Genomic DNA, 22,493 nt, shown 5'->3' on the forward strand with positions numbered 1-22,493 from the left:
CTGCTACCTTAGGTATGATTCCTCTTCATTTTTCTTCCATTCAAGATAGCATATCATCATGTAAGGGAATGAGGAAGGTATTATTAAGATAATGTGGAATCGACTCTAATTATATAAAAAAGTAAATCATATTACACTATGGTACTTTATTATTAAGAAGGCATTAATTACCATGCATCTCATAGCTGATTGTGACAGATCAGGGTGTTGAAATAGTCTAAAGGCTGCTGATCTGGTTTATATGAGTGGATTGCTCATCTTGCATTTATGGTTCCAAATAGTGAGGCCTCCTTACTTATCTCCAAGTCTACCTCCTATGGTCGATTTCTTGTGGTTGATTTCTATTTCCATAGCATTGTGGTCAGATAAAATGCTTGATATGATTTCAATTTTTCTTAAATATATTGAGAGTTTTTTTTGTGTCCTAATATGTGTTCTATTTCAGAAAACATTCCATGTGCACTTGAAAAGGATATATATTCTGCTGCTCTGAGGTGCAGTACTCTGAAGATATCAATTAAATGCCTTTGATCTAGAGTGTATTTTAAGCCCACCATTTCCTTGTTGATTTTCTGTCCAGAAGATCTATCCACTGTTGTTAATTGGTGTTACAATCCCCTACTATGACTGTATTTCTATCACTTTCTCCTTTTATGTACATTATGGATATACTTTATATATGTAGGTACTCCTATGTTGGGTGCATACATGTCTATAGGGTTATATTCTCTTGATTGTTCTTTTATCATTATGCAGTGTCCTTCTTTGGCTCTCATTATAGCCATTGTTTTAAAGTCTATTTTTTCAGATATAAATATTGTTGTCCCAGTTTTTTTCCTTCCCATTTACATGAAATATTTTTTCCAGTCCTTTATTTTTAGTCTTTGTGTATCTTTCATTCTGAGGTGGGTCTGTTGAACACAGTATATATATATGGGTCTTGCTTTCTTATCCACTTAATTACCCTATGTAGTACAACTGGAGCATTTTAGCCATTTATATTTAAAATGATTATCTATAGATATGTATTTATTGCCATATTAGTTTTTTAATTAACTGTGTTTGTCTGATTTTTTCCTTCTTCTTAGTAAAGCATGCCCTTTAAGATTTGATGTAATACTCATTTATTGGAAACAAACTCCTTTAGCTTTCTTTTGTCTGGGAAGCTCTTTATTTGTTTTTTAATTTTAAATCATTACCTTCCTGGGTGAAGAGCCTTGGTTGTAGGTCCTTGCTTTTCATGTCCTTGAATATTGTATGCCAATCCTTTATGGCCTGAAATATTTCTGTTGAGGAATCAGCTGACAGTCTTACGGGAGCTCCCTTGTAGTAACTAACTGTTTTTCTCTTGCAGCTTTTAAGATTCTCTCCTTGTCTTCAAGTATTGCCATTTTAATTAAGATGTGTCTTGGTGTGGGTGGGCCTCTTTGATCCATCTTATTTGCAACTCTCTGTGCTTCCTGGACTTGTATGTGTTTTTCCTTTATTAGGTTAAGGAAATTTTCAGTCATTATTTCTTCAAGTAGATTCTTGGTCCCTTGCTCTCTCTCTCTTCTTTTTTATGATATTCTTATGATGTGGATATTGTTATACTTATTATTGTCCCAAATGCCCATTAAAGTATCCTCAATTTTTTAAAAATTCTTTTTCCTTTTTGCTACTCTGACTGGGTGTTTTTTTCTACCTTGTCTTCCGAAATGCTGTTTCAGTCCTCTGCTTCATCTAAGCTACTATTTTTTCCTAGTATATTATTTATTTTAGAAATTGTATTCTTTATTTCTAGCTGGTCCGTTTTGTTGTCATTTCTGTGTTGTTCTTCATGCTGTTGAGCATCCTATAATCATTATTTTGAACTCTATATCTGATAAATTGCTTGCCTCCATTTCATTTATCTCTTCTTCTGGAGAATTATCTTGTTCTTTTATATGGGGCCCATTTCTTTGTTTTCCCATTTTGCATGTCTCTCTGTGTTTGTTTCTATATTAGGTAGATCTGCAAAGACTCTGGTGCAGACCCTATGCCCAACACTGTCTTTGACTGGCCCTGGGCAACCAGCTTGAAACTATCATATATACATAGCTTGTGGCTCCCTCTGCTGAGCTTGCGTGTGTGCTGAAAGGATCAAGGTGCACACCAAGGCCAGCTTTTACCAGCACTGGGCCCAGGGGAAGGTCAGCTAATGTCTCAAACACCCAGAGAGCTGCCTCTGCCTGTAGACTGCCTGTTAGGCTTATTAACTGAAATAGCACTGGCTGTACACCTCAGCAGAGCTTGAACTCCACAGAGTAGGGCAAGAGGAATTTCTGCAGGGGAGGCTCTTGTTTCTTCACAAGCTGAATGCTGCATGGAGGGGAGAGCTCTGCCTGTGAAAATTGGCTTCTTAAGTAGGGGGAATGACTGAGCACAGGGATTCTGGCAGCTGACCCTTCAGTTCTCTCCCCACAATCACCAACCTGAGATTTCCTTACACAGCTCAGGTCCACTATACCCTCCAGGGTCCAGTGTAAGTAGTAGTCTCAGTATGATGATGTAGTTTCTTCTGTAAGTCCTTGGTTATAAGTCTTCTCTCCAGATAGTCCGTAGTTGTTTATTCAGGATGATTTTTCTATAACATAGTTATAATTCCAATGTGGTCTTGGGAGGAGGTTATTGTAGTTTTCACCTACTCTGCCATGATTTTGGATCCCACTGTAATTTCTTTATCCACTAGAATCTTCAGTATTTTCTAGTCTGGATCTAAAGTAAGTATCTTTAAATTGTATTGCTTGAAGTATTTTGATGCTCTAAATGAGAATTTTTTATTTATATTAGTATAAATATCACCATTTGGATATACTTTATATAATTGATATAAATATCAATTATTTATATTTATAATCTTGATGATTAAGATGAATGTTAATCCTGAGGTAAAAGAAAGAAAAAGAAGTGCCAATTGGTACTTCTTTTTTTTGAAAGTCATAGTTTTATTTTTCTGGGGTTTTTTTTGTTTGTTTATAGTTTCCTCCGCATTAGTGTAAATGGATTTACCTTGACTCTCCTTTGTAATTACCAAGGACCTTTCAGCCCTCAAAATCTGAACTCACAGCTGAGCTTGATGTATTTTTAAACACTAAGATATAACACATATGTAATACAGTATACAAATAAAATGTGTACAGGCCAACAAATTTTAACCTATTTCTGTACCTGTGTAATGTAATCAGCACCAAGATCAGCCTTAGTGTTTTTTCACTTCTTCTAAGTGACATGAACTCTGAGATATCCAGCACTTTTCCTCATTTTGTATTTCCACTTCTACCTTTCTTTCCTTCCCATTTTCCCTGCTCCCATCTCTAGGTCTGTTCCTATTGTGCTGCCCATTTTTTTCCATCTTCTCTACATCCTTCTCTACTTAGAGCAACTCTCTCTGGTTTTATTCTGCCTTTTGTTCTTCCACCTACTCTCACTTCCGTTTGTGTATGTGGACATTCCTGGGCTTATTATGGCTGGTTGCATAACCTCATCACTCACTACTCTAGGTTTCTGCAGGAGCTCCAATTGGGCCCCAAGTCAGAGCACTTCCTGAGAAGGTGAAGCGGCATGACTGCAATCGACCACTTCAAGTCCCCAGTGTTTGGGAGAAACAGGCTGTCTCCTCTTTTAAGAAGGCAGCAACACTCTGACTCCATCACACTGATTCAAGCTGGCTTTCAAACCTGAGGATCATGTGCTGAATGATGCCAACCTGATTCTGGTTAAGTCATTCTGACACTGGCATAAGAACAGCAAGTGAAGGTAGCTTTATAGAAAGAAAATAATGGTAGTACCTCATGAATTTATGTTCCTCATGAATTTATGAATCAAAATGAAATGTTTTTATTATAAAAGTGTTACTTTTATACATGCTCATAGAAAAAAGCTGGAACAAAGAAGATATAAAAATAAAAAATGTATAAAAGGAAATTTAAAAAATATATACAGATGGGGTGGCTACCTAAATAACTACTACCATCATTTTAACATGCATCCTTGCAGAATTATTTATCACATTCCCTTAGGAAAGTGGCATTATATTGGAACTAGCATTTTAACTTAACAATATTGAAAAGAAATCTGTTTATACCAACAAGCAAAAATCTACACCATAGTTAAGTGCCCAGATGAGAAACACCTGGGTACCCTAGATTTCTTCTCCCAGACTCCTAAGAAGCTTGGCTCACATGCTTATCAAGCAAAACCCAATTCTTGTTCAGGCCTCCCCCAGTGTCCCAGTTAGAGTTACAGTGCAGAAGCACCTCACCCCAGGGGCCTCTGACAAGTAAGTGAACTGGGCTGGGCCCACAGGCTGTGCAGGGGACAGACTGCCCAAGGCTAAAAAAATGGGGAGTGAACTGTGCATGGCCATTAGTCTCACCCACCTGCCTGCCAGGAGGCAGAAGGCCCTGAGGCTCTGATGGCTTTGGGCTAGCACCCCAGGGCCCCACTCAGAGGCCTGCCAAGGTCCAAAGCCACAGCAACCTAAATGTGCTGTTCCACCGCAATGCCCCCCTAGCCAGTTGCTCCTAGCAGCAGCAAGGGCTCTAGAATTCATTTCAGGAGACCACTGCTGCCTGTCCCTTCGGCCTCAGGAGACTACATACTTGCATGTTCCATTATTTTCTTTCAGCTTTATTGAGATGTAATCAGCACATAACATTGTATAAATTTAAGCTGCACAATGTGGCGAGTCACTTCTCATCTGTATTGTGAAATGACTGCAACAATAAGGTCGGTTAACACCTCCATCATCTCTCATAATTACCCTTTTCCTGTGTGTAGTGAGATCTTTTAATATTTGTTCTCTTAGCAACTTTCAAATATATAAAACAGTTTGTTAACTATAGCCTCTACAGTGCACTGGACGTTTGTGTGCTTTGACCAGCATTGCCCTGTTTCCCTCAATCCTCAGCCCCCGACAACCATTCTACTCTCTGTTTCTATGAGTTTCACTTTTTTAGATTCTATATATATGTATGATCGTGCCATATTTGTCTTTCTCTCTGACTTATCTCACACAGCATAATGCCCTCAAGGTCCATCTGTATTATTTGAAATGGCAGGATTTCGTTCTTTTTTATGAATGAATAATATTCCACTGTGTGTATATTATATAAATGTATATATACATACTTATGTATAATACACACAGCAGGTCTTTGAATAAATTTGTGTCATTAAACATCATTTTGCTATCATGTTAATAAGAAAAACAATGAATTCCCAGCTGAGGCTACTTTCTGTGTGGAGTTTGTAGGTTCTCCCTATGTTCGTGTGTTTTCTTGGGGGACTCTGGTTTCCTCCCACAACCCAATACTGTGAACTGGCATGTCTAAATTGGCCCAGTCTGAGTGAGTCACTATGTGGCTGTGCCCTGTGATGGACGGGCGTCCTGTGCAGGGTGGGGTCCCACCTTACTCCCTGAGCTGCCAGGAAAGGCCCCAGTTATTTGTGACCCTGAACTGGACTAAGCCATTTGTAAAATCATTATCTTATTTGTTTTTATTAATATTTCTTAAATGTGTGTATAGCTCACATTTATTTTAACGTTTAACATTAGAAGGGTTGGGGTCATTATTTTCAAGTTTGGTGATGTTTTTGTGACCAGAAATATGCTGTAAGTATTTAACCCTTGTTTATAATAATTAGGCAAGGGTGAAATTGGTTTCATTATGTATTGTTTTGCTTAAAGCCACAGTTTCCAAGAACATATTCACAGCTTTAAGTGAGGATTTTGTGTATGCATGTGTGCGTATAATGTGAGAGATATATATTTACATTTATAGATACTTCTGACTATCCAGCCAAAGGAAATGAAACTACTATTTCGAAGAAATCTGCACTCTTGTGTTCTTTGCAACAGTATTCACAGCAACTAAGACAATGAAACAACCTGAATGTCCATCAGAAGATGAAGGGGTTTCTTTGTTAGGTTCATCTCTTTATTTCCAACACCTTGAAGAGTGTCTGGCCCTTTGTAGTGCTCTGAAAATATTTGTTTAATTAATGAAAAAAATGACACTTTCCTGCTCAAGAATTTGCAATCATCCTTCAATGGTTTCCAAACCAAATTGATTTTCCTCACTGGTATTCCAGATACTCCAGTCTGCCTGTATCTTACCTATTGCTGTGTTCCTTCTTCTCACCTCAGGGCACTTGGCAATGTGTGGATACCCCTCACTGTCCCTCTGTGCACTTGCTTTAGTTAATTTGCTCATAATGTTTCCATCATTGAAAATACCTCCTCCCTCTCTTTCCAGCCAAATCTTACTCATCCTTGAGATCAAATTTGACCTGCTCCATGAGGACTTTTCTGGGTTCTTAAAATAAAATTGATTTTTCTTTTCCCTGATTTACATGATACTTACCTACTTTTATAATAAACTTGCAACTTTATTAAGTGGGTCTTACCATATTTTTCGGACTATAAGATGCACTTTCCCCACTGCCAAATTTGGGAGGAATAATGGTTGTTAATGCTGCTATTGAGTTCTATTTACATTTACATTGGTGAAATACTATGTCATTTATGTTATTAAATATTTTACCACATTTTTTGCTTCAAAATTGTTTTTCTATTTTCCTCTTCTAAAACCTAGGTGTGTCTTATGGTCCAAAAAATACAGTATATGTCTCTTGATAATAAAAATCTTGACTTAACTCACTGATCATGTTATATATCTCTTGGAATCCTGACAATAAACTGAGCTAGATTCTCAATATATACTATGCTGATCACTATAATTTCAGTTTGTTTACCCTTAATCAAACACTTACAATACACAAGGTATTGGAAAACACAGTGGGTAGAGTGGGCACAAAATGTGAACATGGTGGAGAGAGAAAGTTCTTAGTTTTTACTTATGGCTCCTGACAAGAAGCTTGAAATCTAGTGGGGAGAAAGAACTTACATTACTAAGTAATGTTCAGTTTAGGCTGTGATATTAAAAAGCTCAAGCATCTTTTATGAAAACATAGTGGAGGAGGATCCTGACCTTCAGTGTGTTGGCTCAAGAACCATGGCACCCTCTAGAAAGTTTTTCCCAAGTGGAAATTGGAAGACAAATGGGTGGAAGATGAGTCTGGAGGAGCTCATCAGCAGTCTGAATGCGGCTGGCTGACTCCGAGGTGGTTTGTGCAGTCCCACCGCCTACACTGACTTCGCCAGGTAGAAGCTAGATCCCCAGTTTGCTGTGCCTGCCCAGAACTGCTACAAAGTGACTAATGGGGTCTTTACTGGGGAAACCAGTCCCCGTGTGATCAAAGACTGTGGAGCCACATGGGTGATCTTGAGGCACTTGGAGAGAAGGCACTTGTTTGGGGAGTCAGGTGAGCTGATTGGATAGAAAGTGGTCCATGCCCTGGCTGAGGGATTTGGAGAGATCCTTTCCTGAGGAAAAGCTAAATGAGAGGGAAGCTGGCATCACCGAGAAGGTTGTTTTTGAACAAACCAAGGTCATCACAGATGATGTGAAGGACTGGTCCAAGGTTGTTCTGGCCTATGAGCCACTATGAGTGGGCCATTGATACAAGCAAGACTAAAATACCCCAACAGGCCCAGGAAGTATATGAAAAGCTCTAGGTCTGGCTTTAGTCCAATGTCTCTGATGCAGTGATTCAGACCACATACATCATTTATGGAGGGTCTGTGACTGGGGCAACCTACAAGGAATTGGCAAGCTGATCTGATGTGGATGGCATCCCCTTATGTGGTGCTTGCCTCTACCCCAAATTTGTGGACATCACCAATGTCGAACAACAAGCCCCATCCATCTCCCCTACCCTCTCTGTTATGCAATGCATAAGCCCAATAATAGACCCCCTATCTCCTCACATACTTATGGTGTCCTGCCCCCTCTTGTAGCCTAATCCAAACTGCACCTTTTCCTTTTTTTATTTGCATCTTCTCCTGTATTGGTTGAGACCAGGCAAATCCCTTCTCTACTTACTATGGTCATTGTAGGGGGTGAGTTTGTTTGTGGGACCCCCTAGTCCCCAGTGAAGGCAGGAAAGAGAAGCCATCCTCCTTTCCCAACTCACTCCTTGGGGTCAAGTGCTGAGAGGCAGCCCTGTCCTCCCCTCAGAGGCCAGGGGTGCTGCTCTCACCCCTGGTGCCAACACCTGTGTGCATTGTATATGTGAGCTGTCCCAGTTGGGTGGGAAGAATAAATACTTGGCACTAAAAAAACCACATACACATACAGTGAAGGCAGTGAATAGAGGAAGAAAGATTTCCCAAATGGATGTGTCATCTGAGAGGAACCTTGCAAGATAAGTAGAATAATAACTGGCAAAGAACATAAGGAAAAGAAGCCAGGGGGAACTGCATGATAATAGCCTGGAAGCTTGAAATAAGACTTAATAAAGAAAACTGATAGTAAACTGTGCTGACTGAAGGTTACTTATACGTATGACAAAAGGAAATATACAGGTAATATAAAAGGGATGGAGAAATAGATTGGAAATTGTTCTATTTGGTTTCTTCTTGTTTATTTTTTGCCCCTGCCAATTCACTAAATCCTCTCTCTATAAGGTCACAATCAACTCTCAATGCCAGCTCCAAAGAATTACCTTCCTAAGTGTAATGTTTGGTACTAGTCTCTCGTGATATACTTACTGCATGTATCTTCCTGACAGCCATCTCAGGTTTTTATGCCAGGAAGTGTTTGTCTCTTTTTCCTTAATGAGGCTCATGTTGCCCTGCCTCCCTCTTCTTTCATCTTGAGTTTTTCCTAGATTAGCTCATTTATTCTTGTTTTTTCAACTATCTTCCATCTGCTGTTGACTTCCAAGCCATTTTGGCATATATTCATATCAATAAAATTATTTGGAATATATTCTAAATACATACATTTTATCTATAAATTAGATATACCACTATATTATACTATAAAACATGAAAATAGAAATTAAAATGCAATGAGACTAAATAAAAATATTAACACTTTACGTATTAATGCTATACAAACATTACTTACTCCCACTAACACTTATTAATTAAATAACAAAAATATTTAGAAAAATAAATGTGATGTTATATAACATATTATTTAAATCTTAGCATTGTGATGCAGCAGTTCAAGCATTTCTTTGGATTTATTTCCAAACATTTCTTTTTTAAAAATATATTTTATTGATTTTGCTATTACAGTTGTCCCATTCCCCCCCTTTACTCCCCTCCACCCTGCACACCCTCTCCCACCCACATTCTCCCCATTTAGTTCACGTCCATGTGTCATACTTATAAGTTCTTTGGCTTCTACATTTCCCATACTATTCTTACTCTCCCTCTGTCTATTTTCTACCTACCATCTATGCTACTTATTCTCTGTACCTTTTCCCCCTCTCTCCTTCTCCCACTCCCCTGTTGCTAACCTTCCATCTGATCTCCATTTCTCTGGTTCTGTTCCTGTTCTAGTTATTTGCTTAGTTTGTTTTTGTTTTAGATATGGTTGTTAATAATTGTGAGTTTGCTGTGATTTTACTGTACATATTTTTCTTTTTTTTCTTAGATAAGTCCCTTTAACATTTCATATAATAAGGGCTTGGTGATGATGAATTCCTTTAACTTGACCTTACCTGAGAAGCACTTTATCTGCCCTTCCATTCTAAATGAAAGCTTTGCTGGATAGAGCAATCTTGGATGGAGGTCCTTGCCTTTCATGACTTCAAATACTTCTCTCCAGCTCCTTCTTCCCTGCAAGGTCTCTTTTGAGAAATCAGCTGACAGTCTTATGGGAATTCCTTTGTAGATAACTCTCTCCTTTTTGTGTTGCTGCTTTTAAGATTCTCTCATCTTTCATCTTGGGTAATGTAATTATGATGTGCCTTGGTGTGTTCCTCTTTGAGTCTAACTTCTTTGGGACTCTCTGGACTTCCTGGAAGTCTATTTCCTTTGCCAGATTGGGGAAGTTCTCCTTTATTATTTGTTCAAATAACTTTTCCACTTGTTGCTCTTCCTCTTCTCCTTCTGGTACTCCTATTATTCAGATGTTGGAATGTTTAAAGATATCCTAGAGCTTCCTAAGCCCCTCTTCATTTTTTTTGAATTCTTGTTTCTTCATTCTTTTCTGATTGGCTGTTTCTTCCTTCCTTCTGGTCCACCCTATTGATTTGAGTCCCAGTTTCCTTCCCATCACTATTGGTTCCCTGTACATTTTCCTTTATTTCCCTTAGTGTAGCCTTCATTTTTTCATCTAATTTGCGACCAAATTCAACCATTTCTGTGAGCATCCTGATTACCAGTGCTTTCAACTGTGCATTTGTTAGGTTGGCTATCTCTTTGTTGCTTAGATGTATTTTTTTCTGAAGCTTTGGTCTCTTCTTTCATTTGGGCCATTTTTTTTTGTCTTGATGCACCTGTTACAATAAGTGGGGGGCAGAGCCTTAGTTGTTCTCCAGGTTGGGGCAACCCATGTCACCGGGTTGTGACGCTGTGTGGGGAGCAGGCATCTGAGAGGGAACAATGGCATTTGCTCTGCTCTCTAGCAGACTTCAGTCACTTCCCCCACTTCCCCCAAGCAAATTGGGCCCTTCTGGTGCTGATTCCAGGGTGGGTGGGTTTGTGCACATTCTAGGACCCTGTGGGTCTCTCCAACGAACTCTTTTGTGAGCCTGGGAGAAACTCCCAACCCCCACAACCCCCACAGGTGTTTTCAATCAGTGGTGTGAGGCTTTATTTCCCTGCGCTGGGGCCCTGGATTGTGCAGTCTGTCTCGCTCCCCAGTTTCGCCTGGTTTATCTGTGTGCAAATATAGGACTGCCCAGTTTTCCAACTGCCTTGTGTGCCCTGCCCCTCCACAATCTACCACCTCACTGGGTCCTCCAGCTGCCACTTTACCACAAGTCCTCTCTGCCCTGGTGCCTGAGTCCACCCCTTCTACGGGTCTGGATGCGTATTTCTTCTTTAACTCCTTGGTTGTCGGATTTCCATACAGTTCAGTTTTCTGTCAGTTCTGGTTGTTTTTTATTTTTAAATTGTTGTTGTCCTTTTGGTTGTGTGAGGTGGCACAGTGTGTCTACCTACACCATCATTTTGGCTGTAAGTCCTATTTCCAAACATTTCTTAATGTCTGACCCAGTTGACAATATGCTACATGCAGATACATCTGCCCCAAAGGGAGAAGAATGCATGTTTTAAGTGGATCCTAGAACAGGAGAGGGCTCTGTAGTACATCTAACCTGTGAGGTAAGCAGTCCTGACATTTGGGCCCATAGGACTCAGCAGCTAGTGATACTAAGGATGTTTGAGGTAAGAAGAGATGTGGAGTTAATGGAAAGTTTATGGAAAATTCTAATAGGAGAATAATAACGTATATCCTTGGGTTTTTAGTGCAAGGTCTTGTTCTCTGTGGCAGAGAATTGTAACTACTGAAAAAATAACTTCCTAGTGTGCAATATCCTCTGCCAGAGATAGAGCTCCTGCTCTGGAACATCAAGTGACTAAATGGCCAGAATTGCCTTCCTAAGCTAAAATTTTTTAAAGTAAGCATAAGACAGAGCAGGTCCAGGAGCAATTTGTTAGAAGATGCAGGTGGCACACCCAAGGACCTGATATGAGTAGGGCCAGAGAATACAATAAGTCACATAAGAAGATGACCCTGACCTTCGTATCTTCTATCACTCTTGCATTGCCATCTCTCTCTCAATTCACATCTGGCCTCAAAAGACCAAGCTGATTCTTGGATGGCCACCTTGATATGTTAGTGCAAGCCAAAATGTATTGTTGCTGAACTGTAGTTCCACCCAGAGTTACCTTGAAAGTTACTGATAAGGGGAAATCCTTCTGTAAAGCAGTGGATTAGCCACCCATTTCCATTGCATAGAAAGAGAGTGATTCAACTAAGAAAATATAGATTCATGTTGGAGGTGAATGGCTTGATGTTGTTCAGTGACCTGGAGAGAGACAGATGAAAAGGTGAGGGATCAGGAAATCTGAGAAGGAGGCATATGAATGAGTTTACTAGAATGGATACAAAGTATGGAGGCCTGCATAATACATATCAATGTTCACCAGAGAGCATCTACCATGGAAGAAATAGTAAACAACTGAATAGAAGGATTCTGCTTGCTGAGGTCATACAGCTTTGTTTATGCTATTCCAAGACTGACACAATGGGCACAAGAGTGTAATGAGTATAGTGGCTTGGATGGAGGCATGCATGTGCCTAATAGTATAGGGTTCAACTTTTCCAGGCTGATCTAGCTCCTCTTCCTAAAAGTGCACAACTACTGGGATAAAAACAGGGGCCACTGAGGAGCCCCCTATGTGGCAACACCTCTCGAGAAAATCAGTTAGTCACTTGGTGGCTATGAACCACCAAGTGAGGTACTATGAGCCTCTTCTACTCTCAAGGGGGAAGAAATTCATTCTGATATGGAATCAACATAATCTAGGTATGTGTTGTCTTTCCTATCTTAAGGCAGCAGGAAGCATCACCATATGAGACTGAGATAGTGGTGCATAGCATTGCATTGAACCAGGAAATGTAATTTGCAACAGATAAAGTATGGTCCTTGGCAGTGCATAGTATACTGGTTCTATTCTGTTTTACATCATCCAGAGGTACAGGCTTAATGGATGATGAAATGGCTCTTCAAGGTATGAGGTATAATTGAGGTATGAGGACTGCATCTTCTAGAGTGCAATCACTACCAGAAATCAGTGACCAAGGTTGAATACTTAGGTCAAAGAGTTCTTTAAGTGACCCACTTGGAGAATTTGTACTCTACATCCCCACATCCTCAAGCTGTATATGTTTAGAGGTCCTGGTCCTCAGAGGTAAATGCTTTACTAGAGGACACAGGAAGAATCTCATCATATGTAAAGCTATAGATGCCACCCAGTCACTTTGGATTTTTTGTTCCAAGAGACCACTATACTGAAAAAGAAGTCACAAGGCTTACAGGGGTATTTGGCCCAGCTATGAGAAAGAGATAGGGCCACATGTTACTCAATGGGGGCATGAAAAAATGTGTTTGACATTCAAGTGATCCATAGGCATTGGTTGGTACTCTCTTGCTCAAAATTGACAGTAAACAGACAAATGCAGCAATCATGGTCAGAAAAGGGCATGGTGATGAGAGGCCCAGATTCCCCAGGGACCTAATTCTGGATTATCCCACCATGTTAGTTACTTGGACCAACAGAGGTATTAGGTGAAAGTGAAGGCAATTAAAGGGAGGGAGATGAATATATTATGGCTATGACTAACTGCAACAGGGGGAAGTGCAGGTTGTGCCATTTAACTTCACCTTGAAAGACATTCCAGGGAAAGAAAAAGACCTAGATCTGGGGTTTGGGATGAGGATGGGAGGGGCCCTAGAACTTAAAAAAACTGTAAAAAAAAAGAAAACAAAAAACCGGTACCTCTAGTATGCCACTTTTATTTTCCCAGTTGTAAGAAGATTACTAGCCGATAGCTGTTAGCTGATTCCATCTCTATTAATTCTCTTGAAGAGAATTTTCTTATCAAGGTCATATCCCTTCCTTGAGGGCAGCCTCCATCCAATGACAATTCCATAGAAAATATAAATTCCAGGCTTCTGTCTTTAGGCATAGGAACTCTGAAGGAAAATCCCCAAATCTCATTTCAGAGGATTGGCTAAGGCCTTTGCTGTGACTACATTCAATGTATTCTTCTGTCCAATCTTACTTCCTTCACTCCCGCAATAAGTATTGAGTCTGATAGTATTTCTTTTTAAAAATAAAGCAAGACAAACTTTTTACATGCACATCTCCATTTCAGAGTCTTTTTAAAAAGATTTTATTTATTTATTTTTAGAGAGGGGGAAAGAGGGAGAGAAACATCAGTGTGTCAGAGAAACATTGACTGGTTGACTCTTGCACGCCCCCAAGTGGGGACCTGTCCTGCAACACAGGCATGTGCCCTAACTGGGATTCAAACCAGTAACCTTTTGGTTTGCGGGCCAGTGCTTAATCTGCTGAGACACACGAGCCAGGGACTAGAGTTTGCTTTTTGGGGGACCTCAAGCAAGTTGCTGCCAAAACCAAAGAAAAATCACAAGGTTAGAAGACACACCTAAACATATCCCTCAAAGATAAACCACCTGTTAAATAGCAAAACACTGCACCAGTAGAGAAAAGTGCTCTCACTAATAACTTAGTAAACTATAGTATCCTCTCACTCCTGCTTAAATAGAGTATCTATCATTGCTGATCCAGAAAAACACTAGGTGTTTCCTCCCAAAACTGAAATATGAAGGGCTACCTCCACACAAAAACAGTAAAAGAAGAAAAATAAAAATATGAATAGAAATATTTTATTTTATTTTATTTTATGAAAATTTTTCCAGGAAAAAAATAGAACAATTCTAACATAACTCCTTAACCTAAACTCATTTTCTTTAAACAATCAGTTGCAGATATGGAAAAAACACCTTTCATCAAAAAATTCAAAAATGAAAACAGATGGACAAAAATAAATATATAAGATGCAAATTGCCTAAAAGTAGAAAACAATGGAGAAAAAGACAATCATTTTAGAAATTAAGATTAAATTACAAAGTTCTCAAGGGGTAAGAGGTTTCATGAAGAGAGGAGATAAGAGAATGAAAGTGGAACCAATAAAGGGCTAAAAAGAACTGGAGAGAGTATGATGGGATGGAAGATTAGCAAGGGTGGTATACTACACATAAAATTTGAATTCCTGAAAAGGAAGAGAAATAACAGAATACAAATAATATTTAAAATTATAGTCCAAGAAAAATTTGAGGGATAATGGAAGACTAATGTATATTTTGAAACATGCTTATGATACTGCAGAAAAGGAAATCCAAGATACATCCCAGTAAAAGTATTAGACTTCAAGATAAGAAATTTATGTGTACCTCACATAAGGAGGAAATCAGAAAAGCATCTCAACACCAACATAGAAAGCAAGATAACTGATGATCAATAGTTTCAATAAGCTCAAGGAGAAAAAGTGAGTCAAGGATTTTATATCTAGGTAAGTTTTACTTTTTCATTAAGACATATAGAAAGAATTGGGGAAATAGGAAATAGTAATTAGAATCCCACGGTAATAATTGCTGTGGTGAGCAAAACTTTAAGGAGAAAAAGGATATTTTTATAGTCTCAAAATATCTCCCCCAAACATTTGTTAGTTACTGGGGTGGTGTTAACATATTCCCACAGATTTTTTGATACTTCTTCCAGGAGATACAGCATTGCTCCCTTCCTCTTGAGTGCAGTCTGGACTTGGTGACTTGTTTCTCATAAATGAAGTATGAAAAAGAAAAATAGTTAACCTTACAGAGGAGAAACCTACCAGACCCACATTACTCAAGTGATCCAGGTTGACCCACATTACTCAAGTGATCAGTACTGTGAGAAGTCATGTTGATGAAATGTACCCTCAATATGATACAATGAGAAGGTCTCTTGACTTTGCTGATATTCTTCTTCCAGCTCATAATACAAGTCTAATGTTGATCAAATATCAGACAAACCAATATTTAGGGACATTCTACAAAATATTTGATCAAAACTCTTCAGTATTGTCAAGGTCATAAAAATACAGGAAACAATGATAAACTGTCACAGACTAGAGGAAAGTAAGCAAACATGAGAACTAAACGCCAACTAGTATCCTGGATTGAATCCTGGAACAGAAAAATGACATTAGTGGATACACTGTACAATCCAAAATAAAGCCTTTCGTTAACATCTTAGTTTTGATAATTGTGCTGTGATTATTTAAACTGTTAATATTAGGGGAACTTGGGTGAAGTGCACGTGGGAACTCTCTGAAAATCTAAAATTATTTCAAAGTAAATTTTTTTAAATTTTAAAAGATAAGCAGAGGAAGAATAAATTCATAGATTGCCACATAAATATTAGTCATAATTAATTAATATTATTTAAAGCTGACAAACCAAATGTAGTATCATAAGTACAGAACAAGGGTAATTGGACATGCAATAAATTAGCATAAAGGTAACAACTAAAATGATAATTCAAACCATCTAAAATACAAAAAATATAAAAAGTAAATAAAACAAGTTTTATAAACAGTAAAGATAACATAATATAGTTGACCCTGGCTGGTGTGGCTCAGTGGATTGAGCATCAGCCTGAGAACCAAAGAGTCGCCAGTTCGATTCCCAGTTAGGGCACATGCCCAGGTTGCAGGCCAGGTCAGGTCCCCAGTGGGGGCATGAGAGAGGCAACCACACATTGATGTTTTTCTCCATCTGTTTCTCCCTCCCTTCCCCTCTCTAAAAATAAATTTTAAAAATCTTTAAAAAAATTATATATTTGATAAATATCAGTTAAATATTATGAGAGCTTAAACCAAATAAATCAGTCATATAAATTAATGTAAATGGAATAATTTAAACTATTACAATAAAAAGATTTTCTGGTTTGCTCAAAAAGGAATCTGAGCTCTATACTTTGGACAGAGATAAAACTAAAAGAAAGTGATTCAAAAAGGCTCCAAATAAGTGTATGACCAGAGATATATCTGATAAAGTATAGGAAACCATCTAAAAACTAATTCATAAGAGGCTGGTTGAATTTATACAAAATGGAGTACTTCATGACTATAAAAAAGAGAAATATCAGTACATGTGATATGAAATGATTTCTAAATCACATTGTAAAATAAAAAAAAATTAAGGCACAAAGTGTGTGTATGTTCATGCTACCATTTGAGTGTGAAAAAAGGGGAAATAAGCTTGTGTAGATATGGATGTATGTTTGTGTGTTTTTTTACTTTTAAAAAATAACCCAGGAAATGGACCAGAAATAGTGAACATTATTGCTCATAGGGTCTATTCAGAAAAATATCTAATTCCCATTTTCATGCAAGAAGTGCACAAGGTTAGCTTGTACCAAGGAGCACGTAATATATCAGACAGCAGTCATATCAGAAGAGCCCAGAAACCATCTTGAAGTTTTTGAATTAAGTTGCTACATGCCAACTTTGAGATAAGGAACAATAATTACAATGGGTTTAGGCTTATAAAACAATAAAATGTATGGGTTTATAATGATAATATTTAAAATGTTTATGATCTTCATAAGATATTGGAAAAACAACTTCTATGGAAATCTGGTAATTAGGTTTGTTAATTCTGCTTTTTCTATGAGAATTGTTATCTATTTAGTTGTCTCTTATGTTTGAATCTGTACAGTGAAAGAGAGAAAGAGAACGCAGGAGAGTGAGGTAGGAAAAGAAAAGAGTAGAGGAAAAGGGAGTAGATAGCAGGAAAGAAAGAGGTAGAAAAAGAGAAGAGAAAATTTTGAGAAAAAAAGGGATGGAAAAGGAAAGGAGAAAAAAAGAAAATAGAAAACAGAGCCAAGAAAGCAAAAATAAAATAAAGATTCTACCAGTATTTTAAAAATTGAATGGAAAAATGTGAAAGATAATTATTCTGATGTTTTATAAAGCCACTTATAATTTCTAAAAGTTTCCAGAGAGACAACAAAAGAGTAGGAATCAGAATGACATGCAGTTTCTCAAAAGTAGCACTGCTTGCTAGAATATAGGGGAAGAATGCCTTCGATGTTAGAAGCAAAATTATTTCAAATCTAGAATTCCATAGAAACCAAATTATTGATTATGTGTGAAGAAAGAACAAAGATCATTGACAACATGTCAAGACCAAATGTTAACTTGCAAGACACAACTAAGATATCTTAGCCAAATGAGGGAATGAACCTTGAAGAGGAAGATAGAGAGCTTGCAAATTCTGCAAAGGGCAGTCTCAGCAGGACAGCTGCTACATTTGGCCCAAAGAGAACAATCTCTCTAGGCCCAAACAGGAGGACAGAAGCCACCAGGAAAAGCCTCTCAGATAAAAAAGAATAAAAGATTATTTGGTATATTTGAGTTTTTAAAGAAGGTATTTGATAGACCCACAATGGACTTAATTGAATAAATGGAAAGATAAAGTTTTATTAACTTTAAAAAAACACACAAAAATCACACAGAATAGAAAATATAAGCACAGTAAACTAGTTGTTTCAGTGGCCAAAAGGGTTTGCATGTCCCTAATAGAAACTGCTTATCAAAAATTATGGAAAATCATGATATGCCGTCAAAGATGAGAGAGTGCGGAGGGATAAATAAATAAATATTCATTTACCACAACAGAAAGTTAATTGCTATGTCTACAATTGATACTAAGAAATATAAAGGTAAATTTTTACAGAAATAACTAAAACAATACAAAGTGGCTATAGCTAAAATGCATATCTTAGTGAGCACAAACCTAGCAATTTTAGAATGCACTTTTTAGTATTATTTTTCAAATTGATTTTTGAATAAAAATTAAAAAGTAAAAACAAAATAAAAGGAGCAACAGAGAGGGAGACTAGCCTGCATCATTTGGTAACGTGCAGGTGAGAGAGAATGGCAGCATGGAACTGTGTAAAGGTAGTCAGTGTACATGGGGAGGTTCAGGCACATTTCAGATATGTTTTAGACACAGTTGACAGATCTTGTGAAAGTTTGGACATAATAGCAGAGAGAGATGGAGAATCGCTCCTGATTCATTCTTTGCCCAACTAATTAGAGGCTGCTAACATCAAGACAGAGAAGACCAGGAAAAACCATGTTTTTGGGAAAATTCTAAGGTGCTTTTTGATCATGTTAAATTTAATATGTCTTTGAGACATTCACATAATTATGTCCTGCTTGGCTGTTGGATATATGAGTCTGGAGATCTCGAAAATGCATCAGAACTAGCAATACACATTCTTAGTCATCTTTATATTGATGATATTAAAAGCTATAAAAAGTATAAGTATGTCACATAAAAAGAAAGAATGGAAAGTATAAAATAAAGAATCTTATATCTGAAATTTATAGAATCCTAACATTCAGACTATGGTTAGAGGCAGAAGAATCTTTTCCAATCATAAAAGTCATTACTGCAGAGTTTAATTACTCCTTTAAATGTCTCTCTTCCCTACTAGAATATAAGTGTAGATATTGGAACTGTCTGGGTTTTTTGTGTTGAGCAGACTAGAGAGATGAGAAATAGACCTCTCTGAATATGCAAGTGCCTGTGCCTGTATGACTGAATGAACAAAAAGGAGTCAGAAGAAATCAGTGAGTGAGGGAAAAGAGTAAATGCGGTTGGAGTACTGATCAGCCATAAAAAATCATACTTTAATTCTCACTTTAAAACATTCTGAAATGAATCCCAGTTGAGTAAGAGTGCTCTGTATAAAAATTTAAGGGAAAATTTAAGGGAAAAGTTTATGGGAAAAGAAAGATAAAAATATGTTTATAAAATATCTCTGAATGATGGAGAACATACATTTTAATGCAAATAGAAGAAATAAACTGCTAACCAATTTATCTAGGGTCATTCACTTATTAATCCTCTCTTTTCTCATTGATTTGTGAAACTCTTCTTATTTTATATGGGAGTAATAAAATGTAGATAATCGAATTTTTCAGATTGATCAATGTATTGATTCTTGATTTAAAATCAAATTATTTTAATTATTGGAACTTCATTATATACTTTAATCTATAAATATCAAGTCTATTTGTTTTATTGGTTACTATTTTTCTAGAAAAATTTTAGAATTATTTTGCCAGGTTCTCAAAGAAATCCTTTGTGGATATTTATTTGTGTTAAATTAATCTGTGAGTGATTTTTGGAGAAACAAATCAAATAATGTTACATCTTCAACTCATGCTATATACTAATAAATTCCAGGAAGAATCAGGAACAAAGCACAAACATTTAAACTATCAAAAAAAGAAAAAAATAATAAAGAAGAAGGAGGAAAATGAGGAGAAGGAGGAGATAAAAGAAAAAGAGAGAAAGAAATAGTGACAGTAATATTGAAATATTAATGGTATATCTTAGATTAAGAAATTATTTTCAAAAAGCATCAAAGATTATACAATACAAAAATCAACATATATGAGCAAATCAAATTTAAATTTTTATCAAGTTATAAATAACAAATATTAAAATACTATTAACATGCAGAAATCATTTGCCAGAAATAATTTCAATACTTTAATATATTTTCTCTGTAAACAGTGTTACAAATAAATTAGGAAATAACAGGAAGACTTAAAGAAAAATTAATGGATAATTCATAGAAGTAAAAATGGCCCATAAGCAATATTAATTAATTTCACTATTATTTAAAAAATATAAGATAATAAAACAGTGACTTCATTAATGGTTTAAATGCTTATTGAGTGTTTACCATGGAAGTTGCTGTTCTACATTCCATACTACATAACATGATGATGCTTTTAAAAAGGGGAAGGACCTCAATCATACTTCAGGTTAAAGCAGATCTTAATCTATTGTAGCCAGCTTGTTATAATCCTTTATAAATTATTCAACAAAATGTATATTTGACTCTGTGTGTGTGTATTTCTTCTCATTCCATTTTCCTCCCCTCCTCTAGATAACATTCATGAATGTTATCTAGATTAAACTTCATTACTTTAAAAATAGATTACTGCAATTAGTTTGCTTCTAGTCTCTCTCCCTACAAACTAATCTATCTATGTCTGCCAGGTCAATTTTCTGAATGAAAATGAACAGATTTATACCAAGAATTTGTAAATATTTCAAACACTCTCCATCAGATTAGATATAATGTCTTCCATTAACTAGACAAAGTTAATGAAGGCAGACTCTTATGCACATTTAAACATTTAATTTTGATGCTGTGTTAATTTATTGAGGTTTGGAACAATAGTCTGACACAATTCCACGAGAATGAGAGTTAGTAAGAAAAGTTACCATTGAGTTTTCTCCTGCTTTACTTAGTAATGGTGGAGTTGGCATTAAGATTTGCCAGACAATTTTGAAATTCCATTCATATATCTTCCTTAAAACACAAGCTGATGACTTAGAGATTATTATTTTACATGAAAACTTTTTTTTATTTTTCTATGTCTCTTATCTATGACACCATTTTAAAAAATTAAAATGTTTCCATTGAAGATAAAGTTCATTTAAGAATATGGTTCCGTATAATTTTTTTCAGAACATTTATCACTTCCTTATTTCTCAGACTATAAATAAAAGGGTTTAGTAAAGGAATTACTATTGTATAAAAAATAGCCACTGGTATATCTTTACTCCCTTCTTCAAGTGGTCGAATATACATGAGTAGACAAATGTAGAATATTGAGACAGACAGAAAGTGGGATGAACAGGTAGAAAATGCTTTACCTCTCCCTTCTTTGGATTTCATTTTGAAAACAGTAAAAAGAATGCAAATATAAGAAATCAGGACAGTGGCAATGGTGAAGATTTGAATTGGCATTGAAAAAATATATATCATTAGTTCATTGATGTAAGGGTCAGTGCAGGAGAGTCTATAGAGTGGAAGGATATCACAAAAAATATGGTCAATTTTATTAGATCTGCAGAAAGTTAACCTTAACAGAAGCCCCGCATGGATCATGGAATGCAGGTTGCTGGCTATGAAGGTCCCTACAGTCATTTGGATGCAGAGTTCCTTTGACATCATGGTGTGGTACTGCAATGGGCTACATATGGCTACATAGCGATCATAAGCCATTGCTGCCAGGAGAAAGCAGTCTGCAGTTTCAGCAAGGCAGAGAAAATAAAATTGTACTATGCATTCATTGAGGGAAATCACTCTGTCCTCAGAAAAGAAGTTTCCTAACATCTTGGGAGTAATGGCACAAGAACAACAGGAATCCATCAGAGCCAGGTTGCCTAGATAGATGTACATTGGTGTGTGAAGTTGGCGCTCCATAAATATCAATGCCACCAGGCCGAGATTACCCATCATGGTGATCAGATAGATGGCAAAGAACACCAAAAACAGAAGGATCTTCAGCTGTGGATAATCTGTAAATCCTATGAGGATAAACTCAGTTGTCAAGGAGTGATTTTCCTTAGCCATTCCTGGCTTCTTGGCTGAGATAGAAATCATAGAGAAATGAAATTCTAAGGTAGAATGATGTAGTTCTGCCTCCCTAATATTTCCATATACCAAATGAAAAAACTTTCTTTAATCATCCTATGCTGTCTCCTGAAAACTAGCACACACACAGTAGGTCAAGTCTGTGAGAAGAAAAGTATCACAGATGGTGTACACAGGATTGCCTAGAAATGCTTGTGTAAATCCCCAAGAGAGAATAGCTTTTTCCCTGAATGAATTATCCAATGCTGATGTGAAAAGTCCTAGTCAGTGTATATAATTTAGCATCTCCAAAATTAAAAATACATTTTCTTATGGTGTCTTTTCCTCCAGAAAAAGAAACAAACAAGTTTAAAATACTTTCTTATGGAACTGATGTGGCATTTGAAAATACATTGCTCTTTAGACATTTTAAGTGTCTAATATTAAGAACTCCACAGAATCACAGTGGATTTTTAAAATGGTTCCTCTGGCTTAGTATTCCTTCATAGCTAAGTTTATCATTGGATACTTGAGAGAAAGATGTGCTCACCTTTAAGACAGTGTAAGAATATAAGTTAATTTT

The 22,493-nt window shown here is 36.9% G+C and overlaps 1 protein-coding gene and 1 pseudogene across 1 annotated transcript; one reads left to right on the plus strand and one right to left on the minus strand.

Moving 5' to 3' along the window:
- Nucleotides 1-7,037: 7,037 nt before the first annotated feature.
- LOC123827411 lies at nt 7,038-7,882 on the plus strand (annotated as a pseudogene).
- A 13,101-nt stretch (nt 7,883-20,983) lies between these two features.
- On the minus strand, nt 20,984-21,910 carry LOC123827511 (olfactory receptor 5K4). The gene has a single exon (XM_045852021.1). It carries the CDS (start codon nt 21,908-21,910, stop codon nt 20,984-20,986), a length of 927 nt encoding a protein of 308 aa, XP_045707977.1.
- Nucleotides 21,911-22,493: the final 583 nt, after the last annotated feature.

The sequence above is a fragment of the Phyllostomus hastatus genome, unplaced genomic scaffold (assembly GCF_019186645.2).
Source record: "Phyllostomus hastatus isolate PE091 unplaced genomic scaffold, TTU_PhHast_1.1 phas_contig_86, whole genome shotgun sequence".
NCBI lineage: Eukaryota > Metazoa > Chordata > Mammalia > Chiroptera > Phyllostomidae > Phyllostomus > Phyllostomus hastatus.

Excerpts from the sequence above, each read along its gene's own strand:
- LOC123827511 (XM_045852021.1), bottom strand. The coding sequence starts at position 21,910 with ATGGCTAAGGAAAATCACTCCTTGACAACTGAGTTTATCCTCATAGGA.